Source organism: Talpa occidentalis, unplaced genomic scaffold, assembly GCF_014898055.3.
Source record: "Talpa occidentalis isolate TD23 unplaced genomic scaffold, MPIMG_talOcc4v2.1 talOcc4.11, whole genome shotgun sequence".
NCBI lineage: Eukaryota > Metazoa > Chordata > Mammalia > Eulipotyphla > Talpidae > Talpa > Talpa occidentalis.
The window spans coordinates 28,409,800-28,436,266 of record NW_023601104.1 but is presented as its reverse complement, the minus strand read 5'-3'; the positions used below and the strand labels follow the sequence as shown (position 1 = coordinate 28,436,266).

Here is a 26,467-nt window from a genome sequence, read left to right as displayed (position 1 = left end):
TATTTTTATTTGCTCAATCTGGCAACCCTATTCATTTAGGCTTTCTTCCTTTTATTATCCCACTTAAGAAAGAACTTGAGGAGGCTTATAAGAATACACAAAGTAGAAAACTGCAAATAAATCACAAATCAGGACAAATACAAATCACAGGTTAGAATAATAGGAGTTCAAGGTAGAAGGAGAATCCTGGGTACCCTTCATGAATGCAGCCTTCTATTCAAGCTCCTCTCCCTGGACGAGGGTGATGGTGGGAACAGCTGTGGGTATGCCCCTAAGCTGTACCCCAGGAATGGGGATAATTCAAGTAGCCAGCACATATGAGTCTGCTTTTCTTTATCTGGGACTAAGGGGCCTCAGAGGTAAGAACTGGGTGGCCCTGCGTCTGGTTGAATGAGACAGCACCGTGGGAGGATATGGGCTATGTTGCTACTCAGTGCCACCTCTACTTGGTGGCCTAAAAGGCCCTCATTTAGAGTTGTGCGGAGCGGAGGGTGAGGGGTTCTTGTCTGCTGCTGGTGCCTCCGTGACTCGGTGGGCCCCTTTGGCAGAACAATCACTCTGAGGATATCATACTTTTTGATCCCCTAGTTCTACTTCTGAAAGTCTTATCTAAGAAAATAATCCAAAGCACAGAAAAAAACAGATCTACCCAAAGATGCCCACCACAGCCATGTTTATGCTAAAAAAATACAGACAATCTAACTATCTGACAGTAGGGAAGATATTATATTTATTAATATTTTGTGGTCATCAAGAAGTCTGTTATAATGACACATGAGAACTCAGAAACAGCCCCCAAACTATTAATTCTATTAGTTGATAGAAGATTGTGTCTAATACAAACATATGTACACGAAAGGAAGAACAGGAAAAATGGTGTAAGAACTTAGGGCATAGAGAAGTCCTTGTCTCCACCTGACAAATCAGTGATAAAACAAGCACTATCTACCTCCCTCTGCCCCAAAGGCACTGCTTGAATATGACAGCTTGGCCTTCTGCTTGGCATATCAAAGTTCTTGCTTTTATTTATTTGATTTTGTTAATTAAAAAAAATTTTTTTTATTGAAGTAGCATTGGTTTATAACATTATGTGTTTCAGTTATACAGCATGATAATTTGACATCTGCATAAGGGTCCCTTCTTAATCCACCACTCAGATGCCTGGGATTCTACAGTCTCCTCACTGCTCATCCTTTCTGGCAACATGCCTTGATTCCTGTGGACAAAGGAATGGGGAATACAGGAGACCAAAGGAAACACAAGCATGAGTGAATGTGCTGAGTGTGTCCTAACAGGAGTCTTAGTGCTCCGCATGTATACTTGTCATCCAGTCTGGCTCTGGCCTGGGAAGCTCTGGCTGCTATGTTGTCCTACAAAATGAGATCCATGAGCAAGACTGCAGAGAGGAGCCAGGGATGTATAAATGGAATCTGTATGTTGATCCTTAACCTCCTCCCTTGAAAACAGCAGAATGTGGGTTAAGAGACTTAAAAATATGAGCTGCCTTCCATTTCCAGCTTAATCAGCATCCTTTTTAGTTTAATTTCTCCTTTTCATATTTTCAACATGGAGACAAAAATACCTGACATTCATTAATTGCAGTGACCCTGGGCATTATAACTGGGGAGGCCACGAGCAGCCGAACAGACTGGTTGTGAGGTCAGAAGACCCAGCCTTAGTCCTGGCTCTCATAGCATATATTTGTGCGAACTTACCCTCTCCAAGCCTGTTTCATCATATATCAGTTAGGATAATACCCCTGGCCTACCAACTAAAGTCAAATGACAGAATATATGTGGCAGGCTTTGCAAAAGGTGCCCTGCATGTCACACATACCACAATGGCTTTCAGGCTGAACCTTGCTAGGTAAATACTATTCTCTGAGATTGTGACCCTTTGGGAGTGGTTGCTTCTGCAGATAGATTCCATTAAATGCATCAAAATGGCAAATACTCATGGCCTCAGGATAAGAATCTATACCTGGCCCAGCACACATGGTACTTCATGACAGTGGCCCTCCCATACCACCCTGCTACCCTCTCCTGGTTCCCACCCCCACACTCAATTACACCCAAGAAACTAGTACATACAGAGCCATCTTCACACCAGGACCTGCATATACATTCTTGCAGCCTGGCTGCCTGGCCCTCCTGTTACCCACTTACCTCCAACTCATCCTACTCCCTGAGGAAACTCTGAGAAGCCATCAGCAGAACCTAGCACCAGCTGCTCCACTCATATCACCACAAAGAATGGTCCTGTTCCCTCACACCCCAGGTTGTAATAGCCAGTTTTCAACTTCTGTGGTTATATCCCCTCTTGCTCACCACAGCAGAGGTTAGGGAGGCAGGTCATCCATCAATCACTGGGCAGAAGTCAGAATTCCTGGGGCAAGGTTGACCCTAACAGGGGTCAGGACTAGAGTAGGGTTGCTCAACTGGATGTGGGGGATGGAAGAGTCTTAATGCTCATTCCTCTGAATAGATAAAAAAGAAAGTAAAAGTGATCGAGTTCAGGTCTCCACAGCCCCCTTGTCAGCAGGTTCAGGGCTGCTCAGGGCAGCTGCCACGGTTGTATATGCTTCCAAGGTTCAGAAGCATTTCTCCAAGATGTCTGGCACAGAGAGTAAAAGGGCAGTCTCCCAAAGCTCTGTTCCTCTCACTTCCTCAGTTACAGCAACACGTCCTGGCACAGAGTGGTGGCCTATGGAGGCAGGAAGTGTGCTGGCGGAAGAGCAGTGCCCTTTACATTTGGAAGATCTACAACAAAATGCCCCAGTGCCTCCTTACTGCTGAGACAGTGGACTCCAGTACACTCCCTGAGAAGGTGTCCCTCCTATTAAGGAAAAACTTGAAGGAAAAGTGGGAGGGTTGTCAGCAGGCTGGCTGTCTTCTCGCAAACACAAAACTACCCTGAAGTGTCACTCCCATGGGCGGATGTGCACAGCCTTCAGCGTGCATTTTATTACAAAGTTTAAGGTAATAGCTGCTCCTGTCTACACATCCTAGTCCCTCCCTGGCTCCAGATGAAGCCAAATAACACCAGTGTGAGAGATCACTGTCCATGTATCCAGATCAATGCCAAGTCAAGCAATGTCAAGTACTTTTGGCATTTTCCTTTACCTTGCAAGCTGTCAACATATCTGCCACAGCTTTCCGGCTCAGATTGGCGGTGGCAATCACATCCTCCTGTCTACATGAGTTCCCAGCTGCCACAGCTTTGGCTGTTGCCATGGTGATGCCTTTCGTCATCCTTATTGATTCTTCAGGTGATGATGTCTTCTCAGGTACCTCTTTTGACTGGAACACCTGGAAGTTAGAAATAGAAGAGCTGAAAAATATCAAAAAGGGAAGGACAAAATAATTTATTCTTTTTTGACCAGGCTGCAGCTCAGTGCCTGAAAACTCAGCCAGCAATGGAAAGAAACTATCAAATGGCAGGAAATTAGAAATTTGAGATAGTTATATCATTCTTGCTTTCAAAATCCTATCTTGGGTAAGTCTTGCACACCTGTACTCAGTGTTCATGGAAACAAAATGGGGAGGGAGACAAAGCCACAGCCTTAACCTTAAGTTCACCGCAGAAACTGATAGTATTTATCAATCATCCATCCCAGGAAGATTTTGTGTGACTTCCCAGTTCTCTTGCGCCCTCCTTGCTGGTGCTTCAGCTATTCCAGAAACTCCACAGTCCCACTGATGGTTCTGGGGCAGGACTGACCAAAACACTTCACTCAATTCACCTCTCTCTCTTTCAAAGGAGGTGTGGTGCTGGGGGAATGAAGAATTCAGTTTCTTCTATTCTAGCCTGTCTTACAAATAAAACTGCATAATTATGTGGGGGTGTTCATGTCGAGTGCACCACAGTGACACTTTCAATTATTTAGACCACACATACTCTCTTTAGAGAAAGTGAGATAAATTCACCAGGATAAGAGAACATCCTACTGTAAGTTCTACCTGTTGGTCTAGCTAGCTAGCTCTGCTTCAAGTGCAGTCTGTCTCGTCTAACTTTTTTTTTTTTAATAATAAATTTTATTTTTATATTCCCCATACAATTGCAACCCCCCCTTTCTGATCCCAATCCCTCCCCTCCCGCCCCCCACCCCCCCAAAAGTGTCTCTGTTTCATAGTTTTTTGTTGATTCTGATTTTCACTTTCTTATAGTTATTCCAAAGGACACAGAAACATCGTCTAACTTTTATACCCACACCTGTCAGCACATGTGTCTAGACTTTTGGAGGAAACTCTCAGTCTCTGCAGGTACCTGTATATTTCAGTGTCTCCTCTATGTGAGAAGCGAGCCTAACATCAACCAAGTTTGGATTTATTAAAGACAGAACAAGACAACCAAGGCTCCATCATCAAAACTCAACAGAACTGCTCACTTCTGTTAACCCTCAGAGGCTTGTGGCCTTCCCAGGTATCTCTTCAAAGATGCAAAGCAGCTGGCACTGAAGGAATGCCCCCCAGTCTATCCTTCAAAACAAGTGCAATTTGTGATCAGGCCTCCAATTAAAAGAAACCTCAGTTTCAGCTTATTTCTGTTTCTAGAGATTAGGAACAGTTAGTTCACAGTCATCACAGGATCAGAAGAGTAGATAATACCCACATCCAGCAATACCAGACATCCTCACTCTACCTACTGGCACAAGGCAAGAAAGGACAGGGTTAATTTCCCCCAGATCCGACACCTCAAACAGGAGAAAGCTGAATTTTAAAGGAAAGTGTCTCCTGTAAATGCATCCAGGTTTTTCTAACTGTAAACCCCAGACTCCAAAATTTACAAAGTACAGCAGTGTGAATTGTAGCTGACAAAACAGGAACCAAGGGGCCTGTGTGTGGCTATACAGCAAAACACTAATCTGTAGGTGAGTACAAACAGCCAAAACTACTTTTTCTTTTGCCAGTGATCTTCAGTAATGCTTTGGTTTTGCGTTCCCATTTTAGTAGAATTAAACCTGAATAGTTCTAACTGATACATTTCAATTAATTCCTCAATTATAATTACAAATTGATCTTAGCCAAACTCAGAAAGTCAGTTACACATGGGCTATTAATTCTACAAAGCTATCAGCAGGCAGGGGAGAGCACTTGCCCAGTTCAGGTGCTCCAGGTAAAACCAGTGCCATGCTGAACAACTCAAAGAAGGCTGTGCTAAGGCCAGCTGTGGAACACTGTGCCTGAGGTTGGTGGCTGCTGGCTCCTTACCGTGAGCTCCTGCTTCATGTACTCGATGGTGGCCTCAAGTGCCCGTGTGCCCCGGGTGGCCTCGTCCTCTACTGCCTTCACAGTCTTGAGGAGGGAGGTGACATTGGTCACCATTACCTGCATAGGAAGGAGGCTAATATGAGATCTGATCCCTACGCCTTTAGCACTGAATCTAGTACCAAAAAACCATCTGTCCTTAAGAAAGGAGCTCAGATGTGTGCTCTCCCATTATTTTTCATTCTTTTAAAAAAAAATTATCAAACATTTTTATTTTGTTACATCATTGTTCATTTTTGTACAGTATTTGATTTCTCATCTCAGGTGTGGTCCTCATCAGTCTCCCACCACTACATCACCCATGAACAGTCAAAATACAGAATGTTTCATGAATTTCTCATATTGCTCTAATTTTAGTATATGTGTTGCTGACGTGAGCACGCTCCCATTATTCTTGTGTGCTTCTCATCCAGCACTCCCTCAATATGCCCTTCCCCCCTAGCTTGGACTCCACTCTACCTTGGCAGCCCCCTTGAGCTGGTACATGGAGGGGTCATCAGCTGGCTTGCTGGCAGCTCCCTTGGTAGCACCAATGAGATCTGAAAGAGCCTTGGCCACATCTTTGATGGCGTTGATCAACACCACCTAAAAGATAGCAAGAGCCCAAGTGAGTGGTCACCTGCTGGCTCCATGAAAAGCCTTTAGCCTGAGAGCAGGTTGGGAGCATGCAAGGGGCAGGACTTTAAGGCAGTGCTTCTGAGGCCTGCAGCACAGCAGAATTCCTGGGAACAACTGCTGAGATTGTGATACAGGAATCTGGGTGAAGATCCAGCACCCAGACTTTGAGAAGCTTCCCTGGGGGCACCGATGCTTCACCAGAGACAGGGTACATATAGGATGTTCAAACACGTCCTTGCTGGCAGCTAGCTGAGAGGCAACACTACTCATGTGTGCCCTGAACTCGTGACCAAAACCACGAATGTGCAAGCCTATGTGGGTGGGCTACCACAGAGGCCTTGCAGGCTGGGATTGAGGCTTGCACATTCATAGTTTTGGTCATGAGTTCAGGACACGTGGCGCAGAGGGTTGAGTGCAGCGCTGTGAAGCTGTCTGCAGCTTCTGCAGCACAGGCTCAATTGCCAGCTGGCCAGGGAGATACCCACATGGTGTGGCAGACCTCTCCTGCCTTGCCTGCTGCTCCCCTCAGCAGTATCTTCAGTCCGCCTGCCTGTTCTGCTCCCCATTCTGTCTCTGGTGAATTCTCTCACTCTCCGGCATCTCTGGCCTGTACCCCAGTTCTTGTATAAATAAAATAAATCTTTAAAAAAAAAGAATTTTCTGACTCACTCAATATGCTGCAGGCACACGGGTCTTCCCTTCCTCACCAATGGAAATCCCAACTCATTCCTACCCCAGGGCCTCTGCTCTGACTGTTCTGCCTGGAACCTGGCTCTTCCCACCACTGGGCTCAGCTCACACATGTCCTCAAAGACCTCTCTCACCCTCCCACCCCCAATACTGGAATTATATTAGCCTTCCCTGTTTTATCTGTAACACTGACCAGTATGTGAGATTGCTTTATTATTCATTTTTTTTATATACCATCTTCTTCCCTGACTTTTGCTTAGAATTGGGCCTGGCAGGTGGCAGGCACTCAGTAAATAGTTGTGGGACAACTGAATACACAGATTATCCACATGACACTGGCTGGAATAAGTATCTTCACTCTTCTATTTAACGGTATATTCGACCTGGAATCTGAAATGGCAGTCATATTTAGGAATTACATGACATCGGACATTGCATTTAAGTCTTCTTGGCCCCGAAGCCCCAATTACAGCAACATCCCTTTATTGAAGGAAATGTGGAGCCAGGCACACTACACACAAGCTTGTTTACCCCTCACTACTGCCAGTTCAATTGGGAACTACGAAGTTTGTATCCACACTCAGAGAACCTGGGAGAGTTAGAGCTGGGATTCAGACTCTGCTAAGAGTGATCTCAAGGGCCAGGTTTTAAACTTCACAAACTGTGCTCTCCAGTTCTGGTTCCTCATCTACAAATGGGATTGGCCTTCTCAATTTCAATGCACTGATGAGAGGATGAATCAAGATAGCACACATGAGAATGAATCAAACTCTTGAATCACCAGTGATACTGAGATTTGATAGCTTTCTGCCCCTTTCACCCTCTCTGTCCATTCCATGCCTTCAACCCACAGGGCGCCCGGAGCCTTAGCCAACCCCTGAACCACAGAGCAGACTGGGTTGTGACAGAACTCATGAGGAAGACTGACACGTACAGAGGTCATGCTGATTCCTGAAATCACAGCAGGAATAGAGAGGGGAGACAGAGGCACAATAAGCAAAGGTTTGCTGCCAACATCTGGTGCACTCTGTCTCACTGGCCACTGGACAACTGATGAGTGGGGATATTTTTCTGTTGGGATATTTTCCACTAGAGGTCTCATTAGTGGTTTCAGGAAATCCAGACCATTTGGGCATTAAGGCTCTAAACAAATTGATACATTTCTCTGTGTTCAAAGATTTAAATCCTCCACAACCCATTCGCTTCTCCTAAAGTGGGGCTAGGCTTGGAAAAACATGGGTTCCAACCCATGTGAAGCATTTTTAAGCTTTCTTTTCCTCTATGGGGGTAGAAAAACCACCACAGGCAATAATGCTTTGAATTTTACAGGGCAGCCAAACTGACTTCTGATGTTATCAAAAAGATATCCAGCAGAAAGGATAATATGGCAGTATACCCGGGGATATCAGGAAGAGAAGGTCACAGCAGCCATGATGGGGCTTTGTATTAACCAGAATAGCAGTTGTTCTTCATGCCAGCATTCACTCTGTTTTGTCCATGTGAGCCTGAATATGGCATAAGCAGTGAAAACTTAAGTGTTTACCCTTTGATGGTGCTGGGATAGAGAACACAGAGATTTTTTTTTTTTTTTGCTTAGATTATAAAAGTATTGTATTATTTTATTTTTTTTTTTTACATCATTTTTCATTTTTGCATAATATATGAATTTTCATCCTGGTTATAGTCCCCATACAATTCCCACCCCCCTCTTGTTTTGATCCTACTCCCTCCTCCCCCCATCCCATAGTGTGTCCCTGGTTTATAGTTGCTTGTGGATTTTGATTTTTAATTTATTATAATTAGTCTTTTTCCTGGTCCATATACAATGGAATATTACTCAGCAATCAAAAAAGATAACTCATGCAATTTGCAGCAACATGGATGGAGCTGGAAGGGAACATGCTCAGCGAAATAAGCCAGTGATTTTTGATGTTTGCACTGGGGAATGTGTGGCCCTCAGATCAACAATAGTAGAACATATTGAACATGCTGGGTGTCCAGTATGCTGGGAGTTGTGCTGTATGCTTAGCTTTCAAAGATAATAAATAGTGGTTACTGTGTTTGAGATGCTGGGGCACCAGGGTATAGGCAAATAATTTCAATGAGATGGCTAAATCCAAAGCAGATTCTCACAGGGATCTTCCTGACCCCTTGGTTTCTCTTCTCTACCTCCTTTGGAGGCAAAATTCTCAAGTGAGCTGTCTATACTTGCTGGCTTCATTTATTCACCCCCCCCCCAACCTGGTTGCTGCCACATTCCACACAGACAGCGTTTGCTGGGTCACTGATGCGCTCCATGGCACTGGGCTCTCAGACCTTCAGCTATGACTGGGTCTGTCCTCTGCTGGGTTGAATTGCTACCTCCTCTATAGATCATACCCCCGTGGGCTGGCTCCCTCAGCTCTGCACAAGCCCCCTTCTTCATGCCATATTTTTCCTATCTCATGGTTGTACCCCATCTATATGGCAACAACCCCTTAATCCACATCCCTATACGTGATAGGCCATGCACTAGTTCTACTTGCATATATCTGGGATTCCCAACTCAATATGAACCCCTGCCCCAGCTAGCTCTCTCCTGGGAGCTCCAGCTCCATACACAAGGCCATCATCTTACTGATCTAGCCTGAAATTTGGAGTCGTCCTGGCCTCCTCCCTCACCCTTATCTCCAAAGTTCGCTATGTCCATTCGCCTAGTCTGGCTGAGTCTTCTTCATAGATTCACCACAATCTGTGGGCTTGTCTCCATCCCCTCAGTCATCAGCACAGTCTATTCCACTGTCTTGCCTGGATACTCGCTTCCTACCATCTCTCAGACCATGAACACACACACATACTCAAAAGTAACTCCTTTGCCTTTGGTTACTTCTGAGGCCTGGTGTACAGTGCCCATGGGATTATGAACATACCCTCCCTCCCACTCCCCAGGTCTACACATACCTGGGTCTCAGGGTCATCAGAGCCCAAGCTGGCGGCCCCCAGTTTGACCACCTCGGCGAGCTGGGTGATGGTGGCTGCTGAAGACTGGGCTGCCTGGGCCAGCTTCTCTGGCGTGGATGCAGCCCCTGACACCAGGAGTTTTGTGTCTTCTACCAATGCCTTGGCTGTCTTCAGAATGTTCTCCCTGAGAAGGAGGGGAGAGCAGAGAAGAGAGGGAGAGAAAAAGGGCACAGTTTAGTTACTCATACTTAGGAAGGAAAAAAACTCTTCATGCAGGATTTTGTGGACAGACTTTGAAAAAGAGGTTCCTGCTCTCATCTTCCATGCAGTCAAAATTGGGAGAGGATACAGTCCAGAGTCCTAGTTCAGCAGTAAAGCTTCAGTTAAGAGAGTCAGTCCACCAGATTGGCCTGCAGTGAGACGCTAGGTCAGTTTCATTCCCAGGGCTCCATTGACCCCAGAACACACACCCACAGAGAGGACTTGTGGGTCAGGGCACATGGTCTGGGATATCTGCCCCAAGCACTGGACTCTAGAAGGGAAAACTTAACACTGGGAATCTCTTCCCTGGCCCCACCCACAAGGGAAGAGAGGAAAAAAGGTACCCAACACTTGGTGAGGAGATGGGGGGCTCCAGCAGCAAATACCGGAACCCAGCACGAACCTTCTGAGTGGGGTCTGAAGAACCAGCCCAGGAGACACAGTGGGTTCTGAGCCCCATTCCCCCAAACACGGTAAGAGCTAAATGTGCCTGCCTGGCTGCTCCCAGGCCTGCTGGGGCTGGTGAGTTAGAGACATAGCACTTTAGCTTAGACATTGAAAACCAAAAGCCCTCCTCTGCCAAAGCAGGCTGAACTTTAGTTCTGAAAGGCAAGCTCATGCCACCCCATATTTACAGCTGGCTCAAGGGGCTTCTCTTAATTACTTAGAGGGGTCATCGCATTTTCAGAGTCAGTGTGCCTTGCTGGCAGCAACCTTGGTAGCACTGGCACCTGAGCATCTTGTTGAAATCAAAATCGATAAAACATATTTCTGGCTTCTGCACAACATCTCTAAAGTCAGTGTGGACACCTCCCTGGCCAGGAGTCCCCTACCTGTGGTCTGCAAAGGTCTCATTGTTCTCAGCATTGAGGGTTCCTGCAGTCGCAAACATGATGGTGGTGTCCAAGTCGGCAATGATCCCAGACACGGCTGTGGCGGCTGTGATACATGCTTGGGTCCCTTTGTTCCCAGCCTGGAGAGCTGAGAGCACCAAGGACACCTATAGACAGAAAGGGACTATCAGGGGGAGGAGGGAAACAAAGGACTGTAACTTCAAGGTGTGCTGATTGTGAAAATGCTGACTATTCTCCCTGATCAACACTCGTGTCGGGTCCACAGCCTCAGAATACCAGCTTTCCATTTGCTGTATGATGTCGGGCAAGCTGTTTCACCAAGGTTTCAGTTTTCTCATCTGTAAAATGGGGTTATTATACTTCCTACCTATCAGGGGCTTGGGGAGGAAAAAAAGGTGGGAAATGTATCCAAAGTGTCTACCATGGTACTTGACACATATATAACATGTGGTTGAGGAGATGCTACCATGTTCGTGACACTGCAGAGAGATGAAGGATTAGGCTCCTGTGAAAGGTATGGTCATTGCTGTCCACTCTGTCTGATTTTCCATAGAATGCTAAGAGTCTGCTAACACTCTTCCTCCCAACTCTTGGTTGGAATTGTTCCATAGTGGGCTGGAACCCAGAGGGTATCACCATGTGTAACCTCTCCACACCAACACTCCCCTGAGCATCACCTGCCACCAAGTATGTCCCGTGATCTGGGGCTCCAGTAAGTTGGCTAATCAAGCTGGTGTTCACCCTGTTGTCTTCCGCATCAGAAACGCTCTAGCACCCCTGCTACTCCTTTAATGCACCCTCTCTGTTTCTAGAGCTCCCTCTCTGCCATGAATATGGCTCCCCCAGCCCAAGTACAGATCTCTCTCGGCAAAACTCACCATACCCCAGACTCTTGCCAGCCTCCTACCTCATCTTGGCAGCTCATGACTACATGAGCCAGTTCCTTACCTCTATACACACCCTGTTCCCCCTCCTCTGAGACTCCCCACTGCTTGCAATGCCTCCCTCACCCCCGGTATCCTAGTTCCCTAGTCACTGGACATTCATCAGCCACTCATCTGCCTTCAAGCTCTAGCTCAAAAGTCCCCTCAAAGAGGGACACCTTCCTGATTCCCCTTTCAAGAGAGTTCCTCTGCCTCTGCAGGATCCCACAGCATTTACCACAGGTGAGAAAAAGCATGCACCCGGCTCAGTGTCTACAAATGTTTTGTGATTACATTTTTTAAAAAGTGCTGAGGAAGACAGGGAGGCACAGCATCAATGAAAGGCACAGGGTGTGACCCCTCACCCCTCACCCCCACCCCTGTGCTGCTCAGATCTTAGCCATGACCTACATATAGATGGCAAGAGGGCAGAGGGCCAGCTCCTGAGTGCAGTCCACAAGGAAGTGTTTCTCTTCTTCCCTGGCCTGACCTGCCTTTTCAGAGTTAAATGCCACTAAGTCCAGGAAAAGACATATCAGAGTGGCAGAGAGCTGGGCTGGAAATGAGAGAGCTAGGGGAGAATGGCCAGAAGATGAGTGAATAAAGGCCAAGATAAGTAGTCAGAAGTCCGGGAGGGAGAGTCTCAGTCAGGGTAAAGGAAAAAAAAAAAAGAGTCTAGAAACAGCGCCCCACCCTTATGAAATGTGTGCAAGTTTGCAGGTGTTTACTGAGGGACAAGCACACAGAGGTGAACAAGTCAAGGGGGTCACACCTGGCAGGGGAGTAAAAAAGACAGAACCCAGACACTTAAGAAAGACACACCAGGTGGAGTAGGAAGGGCAGGGACATCCAGCAAGTTACCACCAAGAAGGCTGGTTGCTCGGAACTAGCCACCAACCCCGCTTCATATCCCAGGGGTCCTACATGAGGATCCCATGTGAGAAGTGGGAAGGCCAAGGCCAGCTCAGGCCTTCCAGGTCTTTTATCCCAGCTCAGGTCTTCCCTGGTGCTTCTGCTACCAGATCTTCCACAGGGGAACTTGACAAGAGAAATTTCAGCAATAAGGAAGGACTCTGAAGGGAGGGAGAATGTCTTCCTTGAGCTGAGATTTATTTCCTGGTACTGTGGAGTCCAGGGGAGGCCTGGGCAGTTGAGTGGGCTGTGGGCGAAGGCCAGACCGCGGCTCAGCTTCTCAAGGGGCCAGTATAGAGCAGCCTCTGTAGAGGCAGCTTCCAGGTGAGGGGTCCCCCACCCAGCCCTTCAGGCCTGCTGCCAAGCATCTGAACAGTGCAGAGCTCTATGTCAATTGGGTGCAAGTGAAGGGAAGGCAAAAGCAAGCCAGCAAAGCAGGGATGCTCTAGCCTGCGTTCTTTGCGGCTCATAAAATAGCTACCCCGAAAAATGACTCAGAAATAAGCATGGCTAGAGTAGCATTCTGTGGGAGGATAAGGAAATGTTAGAACAAGGCATTGTGAACCAGGGAAAACTTAGGAGAGTGTTGGACGACAGTTTATAGAGAAGAGAAGCTAGCATTTATTATTAAATGTTAAATTGTGTGTCTGGCACCATGCCAACCACTTTCAACACAATGCTACATTTAATCCATAGTCCTATGGGCTAAGGATTATATTTCTTTATCCTCATTTTACCAGGAAATTGAGGCTTGGAAAGCGGAGTAATTTAGCTGAGACCCTATAGCCTCACTCACTACACTGTATGCTTCTCTCTTTAAGTTTTAGGCAGCAAATGCCTTGCAGGCTCCTGCTCTTCTAGGAAGGTGTCCCATGACTCCCACCAGGGCACTTAACCCTCCCCAACTTGTTCTGTTAGGGAAGGAAGTTTCTTGCTCTGCCCTTAGTGCCTGGGAACCTCCTTGAGAAGGAAGAGCAGAGGGCAGAAAAGTTCCAAAGGGGTTGCAGGGAGGGGTTCCTGGTGCTGATTGTGACTTTGTTGGAAAGCGAGCCCTCCAAAAAGGTAGAGCACTGGGACCCTGACCTCTAGAGTACAGTTCTTCTCGTGCTTTCAATTTCTTAGGGTCTACTGGTCACCCCCCATATTGCTGGTGCACTCTGTCCCTGCGGAGACCCTGTGTGAGGGAAGATGACTAGTCCTGCCATTGCTGGACTGCTTTGGGCTCAGTTCCTGCCAGGGTCCCTCCCTGATCACACTGCAGTCATCATGGCTATGTGACCCGAGGGCTGCTCCTTACCTTCTCTGTGACCGTGCGGGCACACTCGATCAGCTCCCTCTTGGTGTAGCTGTCCGTGGGGCACACCTGGAGGGCCCCTGCCTTCTGCACCAGGAAGATGCAGCCGTGGCCCAGGTCCTGCACACGAGTGCGAATCTGGAAGCCGATCTGTGGAGGCAAGCCCAGGGAGGGGAAAGAGAAGCATGATGGCCATCGAGGTCTTCCCCATGTGGAAAATTTCCCCTACGTCCTAGGGGAGGCTGGTGAGGAAAATTCCACTGCTGTTAGGAGTCTGTGTTTGGTGAAGTATGGAATTTGGTTGATTCTGCTTCCCTTTTTAGAGACTGTAAAATGCCCACAGTGCCCAGTAAGGAAGTCTGCATCTTGTCATCCTCACCTTCCTGATATTTGTCACCATTGCTGGTTTATTGTTTATCTATAGCTAGCCACCTGATAAGAATGTTAATTAGGTGACCTCTGTGGGATAACTGGTATTCATTCAACAAGCGTTTATTGAGCCCCCAATGGGTGTCAGGGTCTCTTCTAAGCAGGTTAGGCACTCAGTTTCATTTATTCTCATAACAGTCCAAGAGGGTAATTACAAGTTTAAAATATCTAGCTTAGTTTGAAGCATATTTTAAAGTGTTCGGATTCTTGCAAAATTGGTAAGTTTACCAACCTGAACACCCGCTTCCTCAGCTGTACCCCATGGTGAGAGCAACCAGGCTGGGCCCCTGCTTCCTATCAGGCCAGGTTTGATATTGCCTTAAAAAGGTACATTTTTAGAGCTAAAGGCTCAGCATGCAGGCATTCCTTTAGTGACCTCTGGACTGTAATTGTAAAGGTACTTTGCCTAAAAGAAGTCAAATTGAGCTCCACTATGGATAGGCTGCCAGCTGTCTCTTAAAGGTATAATAAATTCCATCTCCCAAAGTTTGCATTCCTCTGGCTCTGTTTTGCATCAACTTTAATTTGATCAATATAGCTGCAATAATCTCCACTCCAGCACAGGCAAGTAACAAAAAAAGGTTTAAGTTTGAGTCAGTATGTATTACTTTCAAGAATTCACAATAGTAAGAGACTGTGGCTTATCTTTCCAGTATCTATCAAGAATAGTTACTGCCATGAATAAAACCTGGGAGATGAGGCCACATGGATGTTTTCTCCCATTATCATCCACTGGTCAGAGTCTATTGGTGACTTTGGGGAGTGAAGGGAACTGCGAAGTGTTCACTTTCAATAACTGAAATGCGCATACTGCTTTTAAGGAAAAAGGCTATTAATGTAACTCTGTAAAGTCCAAAGGACATCTAAATCAACCTATTAGAAAATTCTCTTGATTCATGGAGTTGAGCTTCTGCTTTTATGTGTGCTCTTTATTATACTTCTGGTGCTGTAAAAGCTTCACAATCAGACAGGGTGTCTTATATTGATTACCTCTACAAGGAATACAACTGAATGGCATCCCAGGATCATGCAACCTGGCAGCTCTGCAAACAGGTCTGGACCAGTGCAGCAACAAGGCTGTGCTGAATTGGGAAGAGACGCTTTCCTTCAGCCCACACAGAGGTGATGCTGGTTAAAGCACAGATCAAGCCAAAGGAGGGTGCCGCATTAAGGCTTTTCAGACCCATATTGTTGAAACCCAAGTATTCAAAGGTCAGAGTTAATGCAAAAATGAGAACTTTGCTGTCAAGAATGACCACAGATCTCTAAATGCTAAGGGCTACTGGGAAAGTCAGCTAAGGGGCAAGTGGAGGAAGAACCATTAATAGAATTTCAAAATAAAAAGAGGTCTTACCAGCTCAACCTCCACATTTATAGATGAAGAGACTGAGGCCCAGAGGTATTGATTGCCCCAAGATCACACAGCCCTTTCCTGGCCAAGCAGGATAAGAATGTAGGTCTTTAATACAGAGCACAGTTCCCTCTTTGCCCAATAAAATCTTTCCTAGAACCTCAACATATAAAACAGAAGTTTTTAATTCTTCTATGACTTAAAGTTTACAACCTTAACTCAATAAAAGGCCAACAATGAGACTGGGTGACAGAGTTTTAAAGATGAAGTTATGAAGACCATTTATAGACTCAGTCACCATCTCATCTCTGTATTTTACTTTGGATGTAGTACTGAAAATCCTGAGAGATCCATAAATAAAACAACAGGAGTTTTCTTACAGTTCCCCAATCATAGTGGGCAGGGCAGAAGCTGATTAGTCTGAGGTCTATATAGAGCCACCCAGCAGCCTGGGCTAAGGTGTCAGTGGCCCACAGTAGGTGATCATTTGGTCCAAAATACACTTGAGTATATACAGTTTTTCTAACAGTTTAAAAATAGTTAAATTATATTTTAAAAGTGAGTTGAGTCAAACATGTGCAGAAAGTCCAAAGCCCCTTTGAGGGTCAGGGGTCTGAAAGTAAGGTGTGAAATCACTGTTAAAAAATGAGCCATTTCAGGGAGCACACTCCATGTACTCCCCTACATCCTGCAGAGAGCCAAGTCAGTTTCTATTCAAAGAATGATGGGCATTGGGACATACACAGGTCTCTTAAATCAACCTCCCAAGTCACCATGGGGGCAGGAGGAAGGGACCTGCTTCTGCTGTTGAGAACCTGAATCCTCTGAGTAGATGTGATCAACGGTGGGAATACTTGCTCAGTAACACTCTCAGGCTCTCTCAGCTCCCCTCAAAAAGTCTGCTATAAAAAAAGAAAAAGTCTGCTATAAAAACAAACCCAATGTCCTGATGCTCAGTCCCTTTCTTGGAAGTGACATCATGCATGCAGCAGGGATCCTGTAAATGCAAGGCTGGAGCTAGCACAGTGGTCATGAGGGATAAAATTCCAGTTTGGAAGCACTAAGGAAGATCAGCATCAGATGCAAAGACCTGGGAATAAAATAAGGTAATACAGTTGCAAAAGCTCTTGAGGTTCTTTGTTAAGCCAGGCTTCAGGCACAGGCAGTCAGATCTGTGCCAGGTCACACAATTACCTTCTACATGCTTGAACACCTCCTTGAGGCTGGGTCACACAAACCTCTTGTATACTCAGCTGACCAATCCTATTTGGACAGCATGAAGGAGGGATGTAGTATTAAGAAAGACAAGCTGAAATAGACTTAATTCACTCATTTTCAGCAGCTAAGAGTTGAATATAACAGGGAGGAAGGGACCTCGGGATCCCCATCCTGCTCTACTCCTGTTCTCAACCCTTCACCCATGTGGGTGGGTAGTAGAAAGGGCCCTGGACCTGGCTTCCATCCTGCCCTTCCCTGGTCACTAGATATACTGGGCCTGCTAACCTAGCAGGCTTTTGCTGCCTCACCTGCAAAAGGAGACAACCAGCCTGACTTACTTCCCAGGGCTGATGGGTGACCGAATGAGTGGTGGGAGGGAAAAAACCCCACAAAGTAGAAAGTTGTGAAAAGCAGCAGCCTGGTACAGGGGACAGAGCACAGGATGTGAAGCTCAACAAACCTGGCTTCAAATTCTGACTTTTCCACATATTTACTTCTTAATTCTCATCCTCATCTACTTATTGGAAACATTAACTAATTTCTAAAGGTAATGTAAAAGGACTTCACCGTTGTAGCTGTGTGACCCTGGGCAGTTTAAGGTCCCTAGGCCTCAGTTTGCTCATCACTGAAATGGTATGGACTGGATAAATGGCTCTCATTCTTATTATTTTCCCTGGGCTCATGGAACAGTTAGAGCACTTAAATGAGAGGACAAGAGGATCAACTATTCTACTGCGATTTCACAGAACATTCTGTACTGTTGGAGGTACACTGAGAAAGGGAATGCATTTATAAGACTGAATTTCTAACAGATAAAGACTTTAAACATACTAAGCTTCTCAAAGCAACACTAAACTTCCCAGCAAAGATGAATAGCACCTCCCCTCCCCCGGCTGATCCAACTTATGACCAGTGTTTATTACAAAGGCATGTTGCTCAAAAGCATAAACTTGGGGTTTTTAAATTGGGAACTTTAGTAAAGTGCTACTTGAACCTCAAGAAAAACCCTCAATTCCCTTCTTGCTCAAATAAAAGTAAAACAGAGATCATCTTCTGGTTTTATGCCCTGAAGGATATTAGAAGCCCGGGCTTTATGAAGTTTTGGATCAAATTTCAGTTGGAAGGGCATTAAGAAATACTGATCATATTTACTGCTTAAAACTAAACACAACATACCAATTTTTCTCAGGTATTAAGAACAATCATATCTGAAACCAAATATAAATTGGCTGGGACAGTTTGGGAAAGTTGGAAAGAAATAATAGATATTACCTGACAAGCTTTACAGTTTCTCCTTATATAGGAAAAAAAAAAATGAAAAGAAAGATCGTGTGTACAACGGAGGAAGGGTAACACTTCCCCCTAAAGAAAGTGTGTTTTGGGGTGGAAAGTTTCAGAGATCTGGAGCAGACACCCATCTGATCTGGGGCAAAGGCTGTAGTCTCCCCACAGTCTCTTGACAGATGTTCCTGCCAGCTTTTAAGACAAGCAGTATTATAAAGCGGTTACAGCCAAGTGTCCTCAGAGACAATGCTGCAGCCGCGGAATCCTCCCCCCAGCATTTACATTTAGAAGCTATGGCTCATAGGACCTAAATTTCTTTCATTTTTCTAAAGAGAAATCTAATATTAAATAGCAAACGTTGCCTGAGGGTTTTAACTTTTCTGAAGAAAGAAGTTTTTCACAGTGATGTTAACAAAAGTTTGAATTTTCCATGGAAAAATAAGCATAGAAAGCTCCTGCTTTCTGTTCCGAGGGCAAAGCTATGACTTTTCCTGTAATTGTCACATTCTGGCAAAGACCAAAACGCTGACTCGGCACAGCAGACTACAGCGAAGGGTGTCTTATTTGCCCTGGATATAAATATTTGCACATGCTGTGATGTGGGGCCCTCTTGGGTACACAAATAATTCCATAGTCTTGGAATAAAAAACTACACTGTTTTAGGGATCTCCTAACCTTCTCAATTTCTCCCCAAATATCTGTCTGGCAAATGCACACAAAGAACTTTCCTTAGCAAGCCACTGGTAATTTTATATTCTCTCTGCCCGTTTTTGCTGCAGGTCACACTGCTCTTGTGCCTGGAATGTAAAATACATTTCAAGATGTCATGGCGAAAAGGGAAAACCTTAATTAAAATGTCAGCTACTACAAACACAGGACCAATAATGAAAAAAGCTTCTTGTTGTGCATAAAGCAACGTCCCATGAGTTTCCTGGATGTTTTGGCATTATTTTACATTTAGCTACAATGGTCTGAGCTGCAAAAAGAAAATCTGTTGGTTTCACACAGGGGTGGCTATGTCAGAAGACCTCAGATGTAGAAAGGGCTCCATAAGATCAGTGGAACTTCACTTGCTAACTCAGGCATGTCAACATTTAAATTGACCCAGCAAATGCTTCTAGAATTTATTTTTAAAGAATCTGGTGACAGAGATCCAAACTTCCCTTTAAATTGCAGTCTCTTAGTTATCAGTCCCCTCAAAAAAGCCAAATGTTTCTTTCTTTTGCCAAAAATTTTTCTTACTGCAATGTAGGTTGCCTTAAACTTGTTTATGAAATTCAAAATCACATGTTAATCAAATGAGTTAGAGTCCAGATGATTTTACTAAAGTAGGAATCTATTTAAAAAAATAAGACCTGTGCATAGACTCAACAGAATCCTGATGTGGGTCTCTGATCATTTTTCTTTCTTGGTAGTGACTTAACAGACTCATTATCAACAGAATTATTCATGCTACAGCCTAAATAGTCACTCACTGTAAAATGTGAAAATGCAGGCACCGTTAGAAACTTAAGTCATCTCATGCTAGATATATATGTGTGCAAGAACATATATATGATACTCCTATTTACATGCACTGTTACAACATAGGTTAGAATGTGATTTTGATTTTGGTCTTCATTTCTGTATTCTCTCTGGGAATCTTTGTTAAGACATGCTTAGACCTTGGATCCCAGGAGAAACAGCAGCACTGAGTGTCGCAGGGACAGTGACTGTCATTGCAAGGAGAAGGGAAGACCTGCCACAACCTTCTGCCTTGATGGCCCAGTTCACTGAGCAACATCGTGAGAGGGTTTTTGCCCAATAAACAGCTTGTTGAATCTCATGGAGGGCAATTACCTTCATCTTCTCAGTGTGTCTGCATTCACTCCTTTATTCTTTATCTTAGGTTGAGCTTTCTTTCTCTAAGGAGCAATGTAATACAGCTTGGAACCAGGCCCTTCTGCCTGTTAACACTGATCCAGGAGCAATCAGACCTCTGAAACTCTGTCCCATGAGTTTCCTGATGGGCAACTCAGTTTCTCAGAGTGTTAGACATGGCTTTTGGTGTCAAATTTTTACTATTTAAGACTCACATGGGTGTATACATTTCTAAGGCAAAGTCTGCAGTGGCCACTAAGGAAAGTGAGTTTAGGCAAAAAAGGACAGATAATGAAGAAGGGTCCACAGGTGGTATGGGACCTGGGTAAGTTCTTAGAAAGCCACCAATGATATTTGGGCAAGACTGTCACATAAGCAGGCTACACTTTCTTTTCTCAAGAAAGGGGCAGCTAAATCCCATGCTTGGACCTTCTAAGACTTCTGTGAACCTTCAGAAAAATAAAATAACTGAGGGGGATATGCTAAGTGGGATTAGGAAGCAAGAGGAAGATGGCAGAGCATGTCTTGTCCTTGCCATTAGGCAGTGAGCTGGGGGAAAGCTGAGCTGGCAGAACACAGTCAACAGAGGCCTTCTGTCTGACAGCCTGCCACCCGCACCATCCCAGATCCCAGCCAGTCAGCTTCACAGAGGACAGTGAGCCTGGAGCATGGCCTGGGGCTACGGGCCTGAAGCTGCGGGCTGGCAGCACCATAGCAGGTGCTAGCCTGGCTCTAGCTATAGGGCTGAGGTCTTCTGAAGTGGAGCTAGATGGAGAGTCCCCAGGAGTGGGCACCAGGGTATGTGGATTTCTGAAAACAGGGGCTTAAGGTGGCAGACCTCCTCTGGTTCCGCCGTGGCTGCTGCCATCTGGCCCTGAAGAGCCAGGTGCCCATAGTCACTGGTCATTTGTGAAGCCAGTCCTCCCAACTCCTCCGGGTTAGTAACCGACTTAGTCATCTGGAAAAAGAAAACAAGCAAGACACAAACACACACACACACACAGAGAAAAGCATGAGAACCACGTGTTAATACCACTGGAAGCCAGAGTGTTTCATTCACTTTTAAGCTCTTGACTTGCATTTGGGGCTGAACATTGGAGAGGGCAGTTCAAGCAAAGCCCATGCTGTGTCACACACAATAGGCCAGGTTGCTCTCTGGCCAGCAGGTGCCTGCTAGGCCAATGGCAACAAGCTCAGGTTCAGGCTGTGCAGCATGGAGGCTGGGCCCTTGGGTCCACTCTGGGAGGTGAGCATGGCAGCCATGCCAACCCTGCCTGGTGGGTCACCAGAGGAGTCCCCAGGGAGCCCTGGCAACAGGCATCTGTAGAGAGCTTGCAGATTTGGTCTCTGGGAACCAGAAGCAGGTCTCACATCAGCAAAAGTAGGTATGAGGACAGGCTTGTTAAGGAAATCGTGACTGAGAAGTAAATGGCTAAGCCAAATGCTTTGGAGAAAGAAACTCACAGAGAACATAGGCTTATAGTAAATTTGTGTCAAAGAATGACAAGGTTTCAGCCACAAATTTAGTTAAGAGTATATGGTAATCAATTTCTACCCTTTATCAAGATAACAATTATTTTCTTCCTGTTTCACTGAAAATCTTAACCCCAGTGGATCCTACCTAGCTAATGTGCTAACTAGTTCTTCTCTCACTAATAAAAATGGTTTAGTACTCACAACAGGAATTTTATCAAGCCACCCAGAAAGGTGTCCTTGTCCTTCTTGGGTCAGAGGCTTCCTTCCTATCCTATCTCATCTCTGGTTCTGCATAACAACCATTTCTCTCTGTGTGGCATTTGAAGACGAGATTTCTATGGGCTTTTAAGAAACCCTTTAAAATGACTCATATCCACTGAGGCGGGACAGGAATGTCCAGCTCATATAAAGCACATTTACAAGAAAGCGTCACAGTTCAGTTGAAGCTAAGACGTGGGTTCCCAAGGAACGTGTCCTGAAACCCAAGAGAGCAAAGCTGTACCAGAAGTGGCTTCACTGAATCTTGCTTCAGAGTGCACAGTGGTGCTGGGGTGACCTGCTTCACTGGGTTGAAACTCTGGCTAATTCAAGGCTCAGGTCAGTCCTCCCAGGAGCAGCAAGGTAGCTCCAGGTTGGACTCGTAAAGAATGTGGACAACAAGGATCAAGAGGGGCCGGCAAGAACCTAGCCCAGGAGATGGACCAGAATACCATGAGGCCATTCAAAATGGTTTCACCCCCCTGTTGGGCTGTGCTTCCCCACTCAGAGGAATAGGCATTGTGGGGCTGCCAGACTCTACCAGTGAGCTGCCCCTGAGCTCCCCCCAGACCCCCACCGTGTAGGACCAGCTTGGACCAGACTCCAGTCTTTTCAGTCACTGAGCTGGGCCACATTCTACCTCCCTCCCCAGCCCAAATTCTTTTCAACAACAAGGCTGGCACGATAACAGAGTTTTCTAAGAAGGAGCAGCAGCAGCCAGGGAAGCCTTTGTGGTCCAAGCTCAACCTCTAGTGGACACATGACTACATGACAAAAGCCTGACGGGGCGGGAAATACTCAGTGGCTCAGGCTGCTCCCTCCAGTTGGGAGGCTACTTTGTCCCTCAACTCTGGCTAGTGTGCAGCTTCAAAACACCTTTCAAACAGCTGAGTCTTCAGAAGTCGAGAGGAACTTTCTTACTATGTATTCCTATCAATTTAATTCTTTGTGGAGACCATTTGTCATCTTTGCACAACTTGTTAACATATCAACAACATGATATGTTAACTGTGTCTCAATGCCATTTGGAACTACAGAGTCACATAAAACTATCTGATTACAAAAAACCAAAAATATCCAAAAGGTAATTGTCTTCTGTTGTCAGGAAAATATTTAAAATATAACCATGTTGTTTCATTTTGCCTGAAAGACTGGAATATCTTGTCCAAATACCATCATTAAATCCATCAATTTGTTTTCTCTCCAAATATCTTCTTTCATAGTGTAATTTTAATCTATAAAGATGCCTCAAGTCCTTTGTGAGGTGGGTAGGACTTTTCTTTTTCCTTAACTCCACCTGTCTTCTCATTTCATCTTTAATTCTCATTCTCTCTCCTTCCTTTGCCCCCCTGTCCTCATGCCTTTAATTCCCTCTTGCAGCTTTTTGATGAGGTGAGACGCCAGCAGATTGGGGCATCTATGCCACAGGTTGCCAGAAAAACCCAGGGTAAAGGACAGAAGCTGGTGTCCGGAAGGAAACAGAAACATGTAATGGTTTCCCTCTAACACAGAGACCGGCTTGAGGCTCACTAGTGGCAGCAACAGTGGGTGGGGCAGCTCTTTTTCTTCTTACCATTTCCTGAGCTGTTACCGCAATGGCTTTGGAGTATTTAACCACAGTCGTCTGATAGTCAACAAATGTTCCCTTTGGCTCTGGAGGAGTGCCTTCATCCAGCTACAGAGGAGAGGAAAACAGCCCAAAGGTCATACAAGGCCTGCTAAAGGGTGGACTGTATTTACTAGAATTAGGAACTTTAAACAATGGAGAAGGCCTAAGAATTTCCCTGGCCCACAGTCAACAGAATCCCCCAACTTTAGCATAAGGAATTCAATAGAGGAACTTCAATAGATGTTCACCTAAGACTCTTGGGGACACAGGCAAGGAGAGGTCCCCATTTTTTTGGAGAGGAGTGAGAGTGTTTTCCAGAAGACATTTCTGCAAAGTCTGCCTTATATACAAAGTGGAGAAGATAGCCCAAGGAAAGGAAATAGCATTCAAGCAAGTGGAGGTAGGAGTGAGCTGGATATATTGAAGGAAACAAAAAATGGCAGAAGAGAGGAGGGTGAAGAGGCAGACTCTAAATCATCATGGACATCATAGTATTGCCCATAAACAGATACACCCTGGAACTCTTACTTATGATCCCAGTTAGGAAAGAGAAGGAATAGGAAGCACAAGGGATAATGGCCTCTCATCAGATTCTAAGTGCAAACAGTAATTGAGAGAGGAGTTGGAGCAAATGAAACAGTGGCTTTGTCCCTTGAAGAGTTGAGGACATATTGGTTCAGAAGACATGTTTTGATACCTAGTTTTAGATTTTAGGCTGATTGCTTAAATACTCTTAGTCTCTTATCTTTCACTGGAAACTTCCAAGTGCCTAAAGGCTACAATAAAAATCAACTGAGACTATACCCAGTCAAAAGCTACATGAAAGCAGAGGAGATGATGCCCATGATACTGAAGATGATAATGTCAATCATGACTATGATGAAGAAAAAGGCTACCCATCATCACCACCATTATCACCATTATTGTCACCACTGGGTGCTGAATGAGATTCCAGGTGAGGAGACAAGGTGAATAGAAATGAATGATGAGTGAGCAGCATGAACAGAAGAGGCTACTAAGAGTGTTGGCAATGAAAATGGATCTGTTTGAAGAAGAACCTTGACATCATGAAGGAAATGGTGGAATCTGGAGTCAGCAATGGCGTATTTGAGAAGATGTCCCTGTCCACTCTTTGCCTGATAATTTGCAGTCAGGAAAGAGAATAGCAGCCACGAGGACAAATAAAATATTTAATGGAGTCTTTAGCAACATCTACATGTCATGAACAGGCACAAGCTACAAAGTGAGTTGAAGGAACATATCACATGTAGTGCAAGCCTGGGATTTCCACTAAGATGTTAATACAAACTCCAGGCTAAATTTTTTAAAGGTTTCTTTTATCAGGGAGACAGAGGCTGTTAAATATCTTCATCACAGCACGGAGGCCCTGTGGTGACATGAGGACTGAGTTGTAGACTCACTCACTCTGTGTAAAGAGATTGGATTTCTAAGGCTCAGGCGATGTGTGAGGACCCCTCATCAGAGATAGGGTGTAACTGCTAACATGCCAGGCTGCTGGAACCAGAAGACAGCTTAGAACACTTAATCCAGTGGCCATTAGCCGTTAAAATGAACCTTTTACCAGTTTGAAGACAGTGAGAAAAGTAAAAACAAAGTGGTTTTCTTTTCAGATTTCAAATTTATTAAATTGAAAAAACTTTCCTCTAGCCTGAGATTACATAGACTTTCTACTTTTTTTGGCATTAATATATCTTTCTTCTATGACATAGATAGTGGGGTTTTGTTCACTTTGTAATTTTCCTTCCTTAATAAAAAAGAAAAAAAAAAAAACCCAAAACAAAGTAAAAAGCAGACAAGGAAAAGTCCTAGGGCACACAATTGTGAAGACTGAGAACCGCTAAATTCATGGAGTGGGGAAAATAAGGTTCAGAGTCCTTGAGTGATTTGTCCAAAGTCACTCAGAAAACTGAAAACTTTGTATCCACCTCTTAGAATCTCAAGGAGACCCTTGAGAGAATCAAGGAGACTATCCAGAGAAGAAGGCCCAGCAGTGTCAAGAATTGCTTCCAATTTAGAATCAATTCTGCTAGTCACTGCCACTGAGGATTTTAGACAATGATTCTAACAGTATTTCAAGTGTTTTAATCAAATAACCAAAATGCAGATAGAAAACGTCGGATTTTTAGTTCTTTGTGGCTTGGTGGCCCGAAGTACTTAAAATATCATTTAACACGAATTCGCTAGTGATGATATAAAGGGCAGGTAGAGGATGAATCAAAGGATGAATGAGGAGGCGGTATTGTGTGGTGCAGTGGGTGTCAGATTGGGTTTGGTAAGAATTTAGGGGTACCAATGAAAACCTCAACTGCGTACTTTGTAGAACTGAGGAAAAACAGGTTTTGTGTCTGGCCTTTGTGGAAGATGCGATTAGCAATTCCTCATAACTGCTATCCAGTAACACCAGACTTGTTTCCAAAAGAATCAAGTGTCTCCTGGATTGAGAGCACGGCTGTTGCTCCACTGGCATCAGCCAGCACAGAGCTGCTGTCATTGTCAGGAATGTGCCACAACAGGCAAGGCTCACAGGTGACCAGAAAGACTGCAGAACCTGACTTCCATCTTCCAGGCACAAGGGAATTCTTCCCTGGCATTAGAGTGATTTTTGAAAAACACCTTTTCATAAGAAGAAAAGGCTTATTATTAGGATTTCTAATGTGTACTGAGAAATGTAGAGCCATTATTTAATACCCTTGGTAAATAGAACTTATTTTCAAAGCAGTTCTGGTGGTCTAGTGGCCTGTAAACCAAACAAACAAAACCCAGAGGACTTGAAGAAGGCAAAGGTCACTCATGTTCTGCCAATGTCCATATTTGAAGCATGGGAAGGCCGCGGCAGAAATTTCTGGAGTGTTTTGACAAGGCAAGTGTGTAAAGGAGCCCCAACATCCCAAATGGGCTTGTGACTTTATCAGTCTGATGATGACTGCACAATGTTTAAGGAGAATTATTCTAATTATAGTTTCAGGCTATCATCTCTTTACGGAGATAGGAACCAATCAATCTTCTCTAAATTAGCAATTAAAGACTGCTTATTATCCTGAAAAAACATATTAATGTATTCACAATCTGACAATGGACATTTCAAAACACAGATGATGTCTAAAATTCTTGGCTATGCTATCACAGGATGGCAATTAGATGTTGATGAACAATTGTTAATTCTAATGAATATCAAACTGACAGGACTTAGTGAAGGATTCCT

At 44.9% G+C, this 26,467-nt stretch overlaps 1 protein-coding gene across 14 annotated transcripts in view; it reads right to left on the bottom strand.

The window, feature by feature from the left end:
- The window catches only part of TLN2 (talin 2), a 451,133-nt gene that overhangs the window by 38,309 nt on the left and 386,357 nt on the right, over window positions 1–26,467 (bottom strand). For all 14 annotated transcript variants that reach the window (XM_054687829.1, XM_054687842.1, XM_054687839.1 and 11 more), the window contains 8 exons: window positions 23,209–23,310; window positions 20,740–20,859; window positions 13,763–13,909; window positions 10,610–10,776; window positions 9,516–9,699; window positions 5,727–5,852; window positions 5,211–5,327; window positions 3,123–3,308 (listed from right to left, as the gene is read on the bottom strand). In XM_054687829.1, coding sequence (XP_054543804.1) covers window positions 3,123–3,308; window positions 5,211–5,327; window positions 5,727–5,852; window positions 9,516–9,699; window positions 10,610–10,776; window positions 13,763–13,909; window positions 20,740–20,859; window positions 23,209–23,310 — 1,149 coding nt within the window. The remainder of the gene's footprint in view (window positions 1–3,122; window positions 3,309–5,210; window positions 5,328–5,726; window positions 5,853–9,515; window positions 9,700–10,609; window positions 10,777–13,762; window positions 13,910–20,739; window positions 20,860–23,208; window positions 23,311–26,467) is intronic.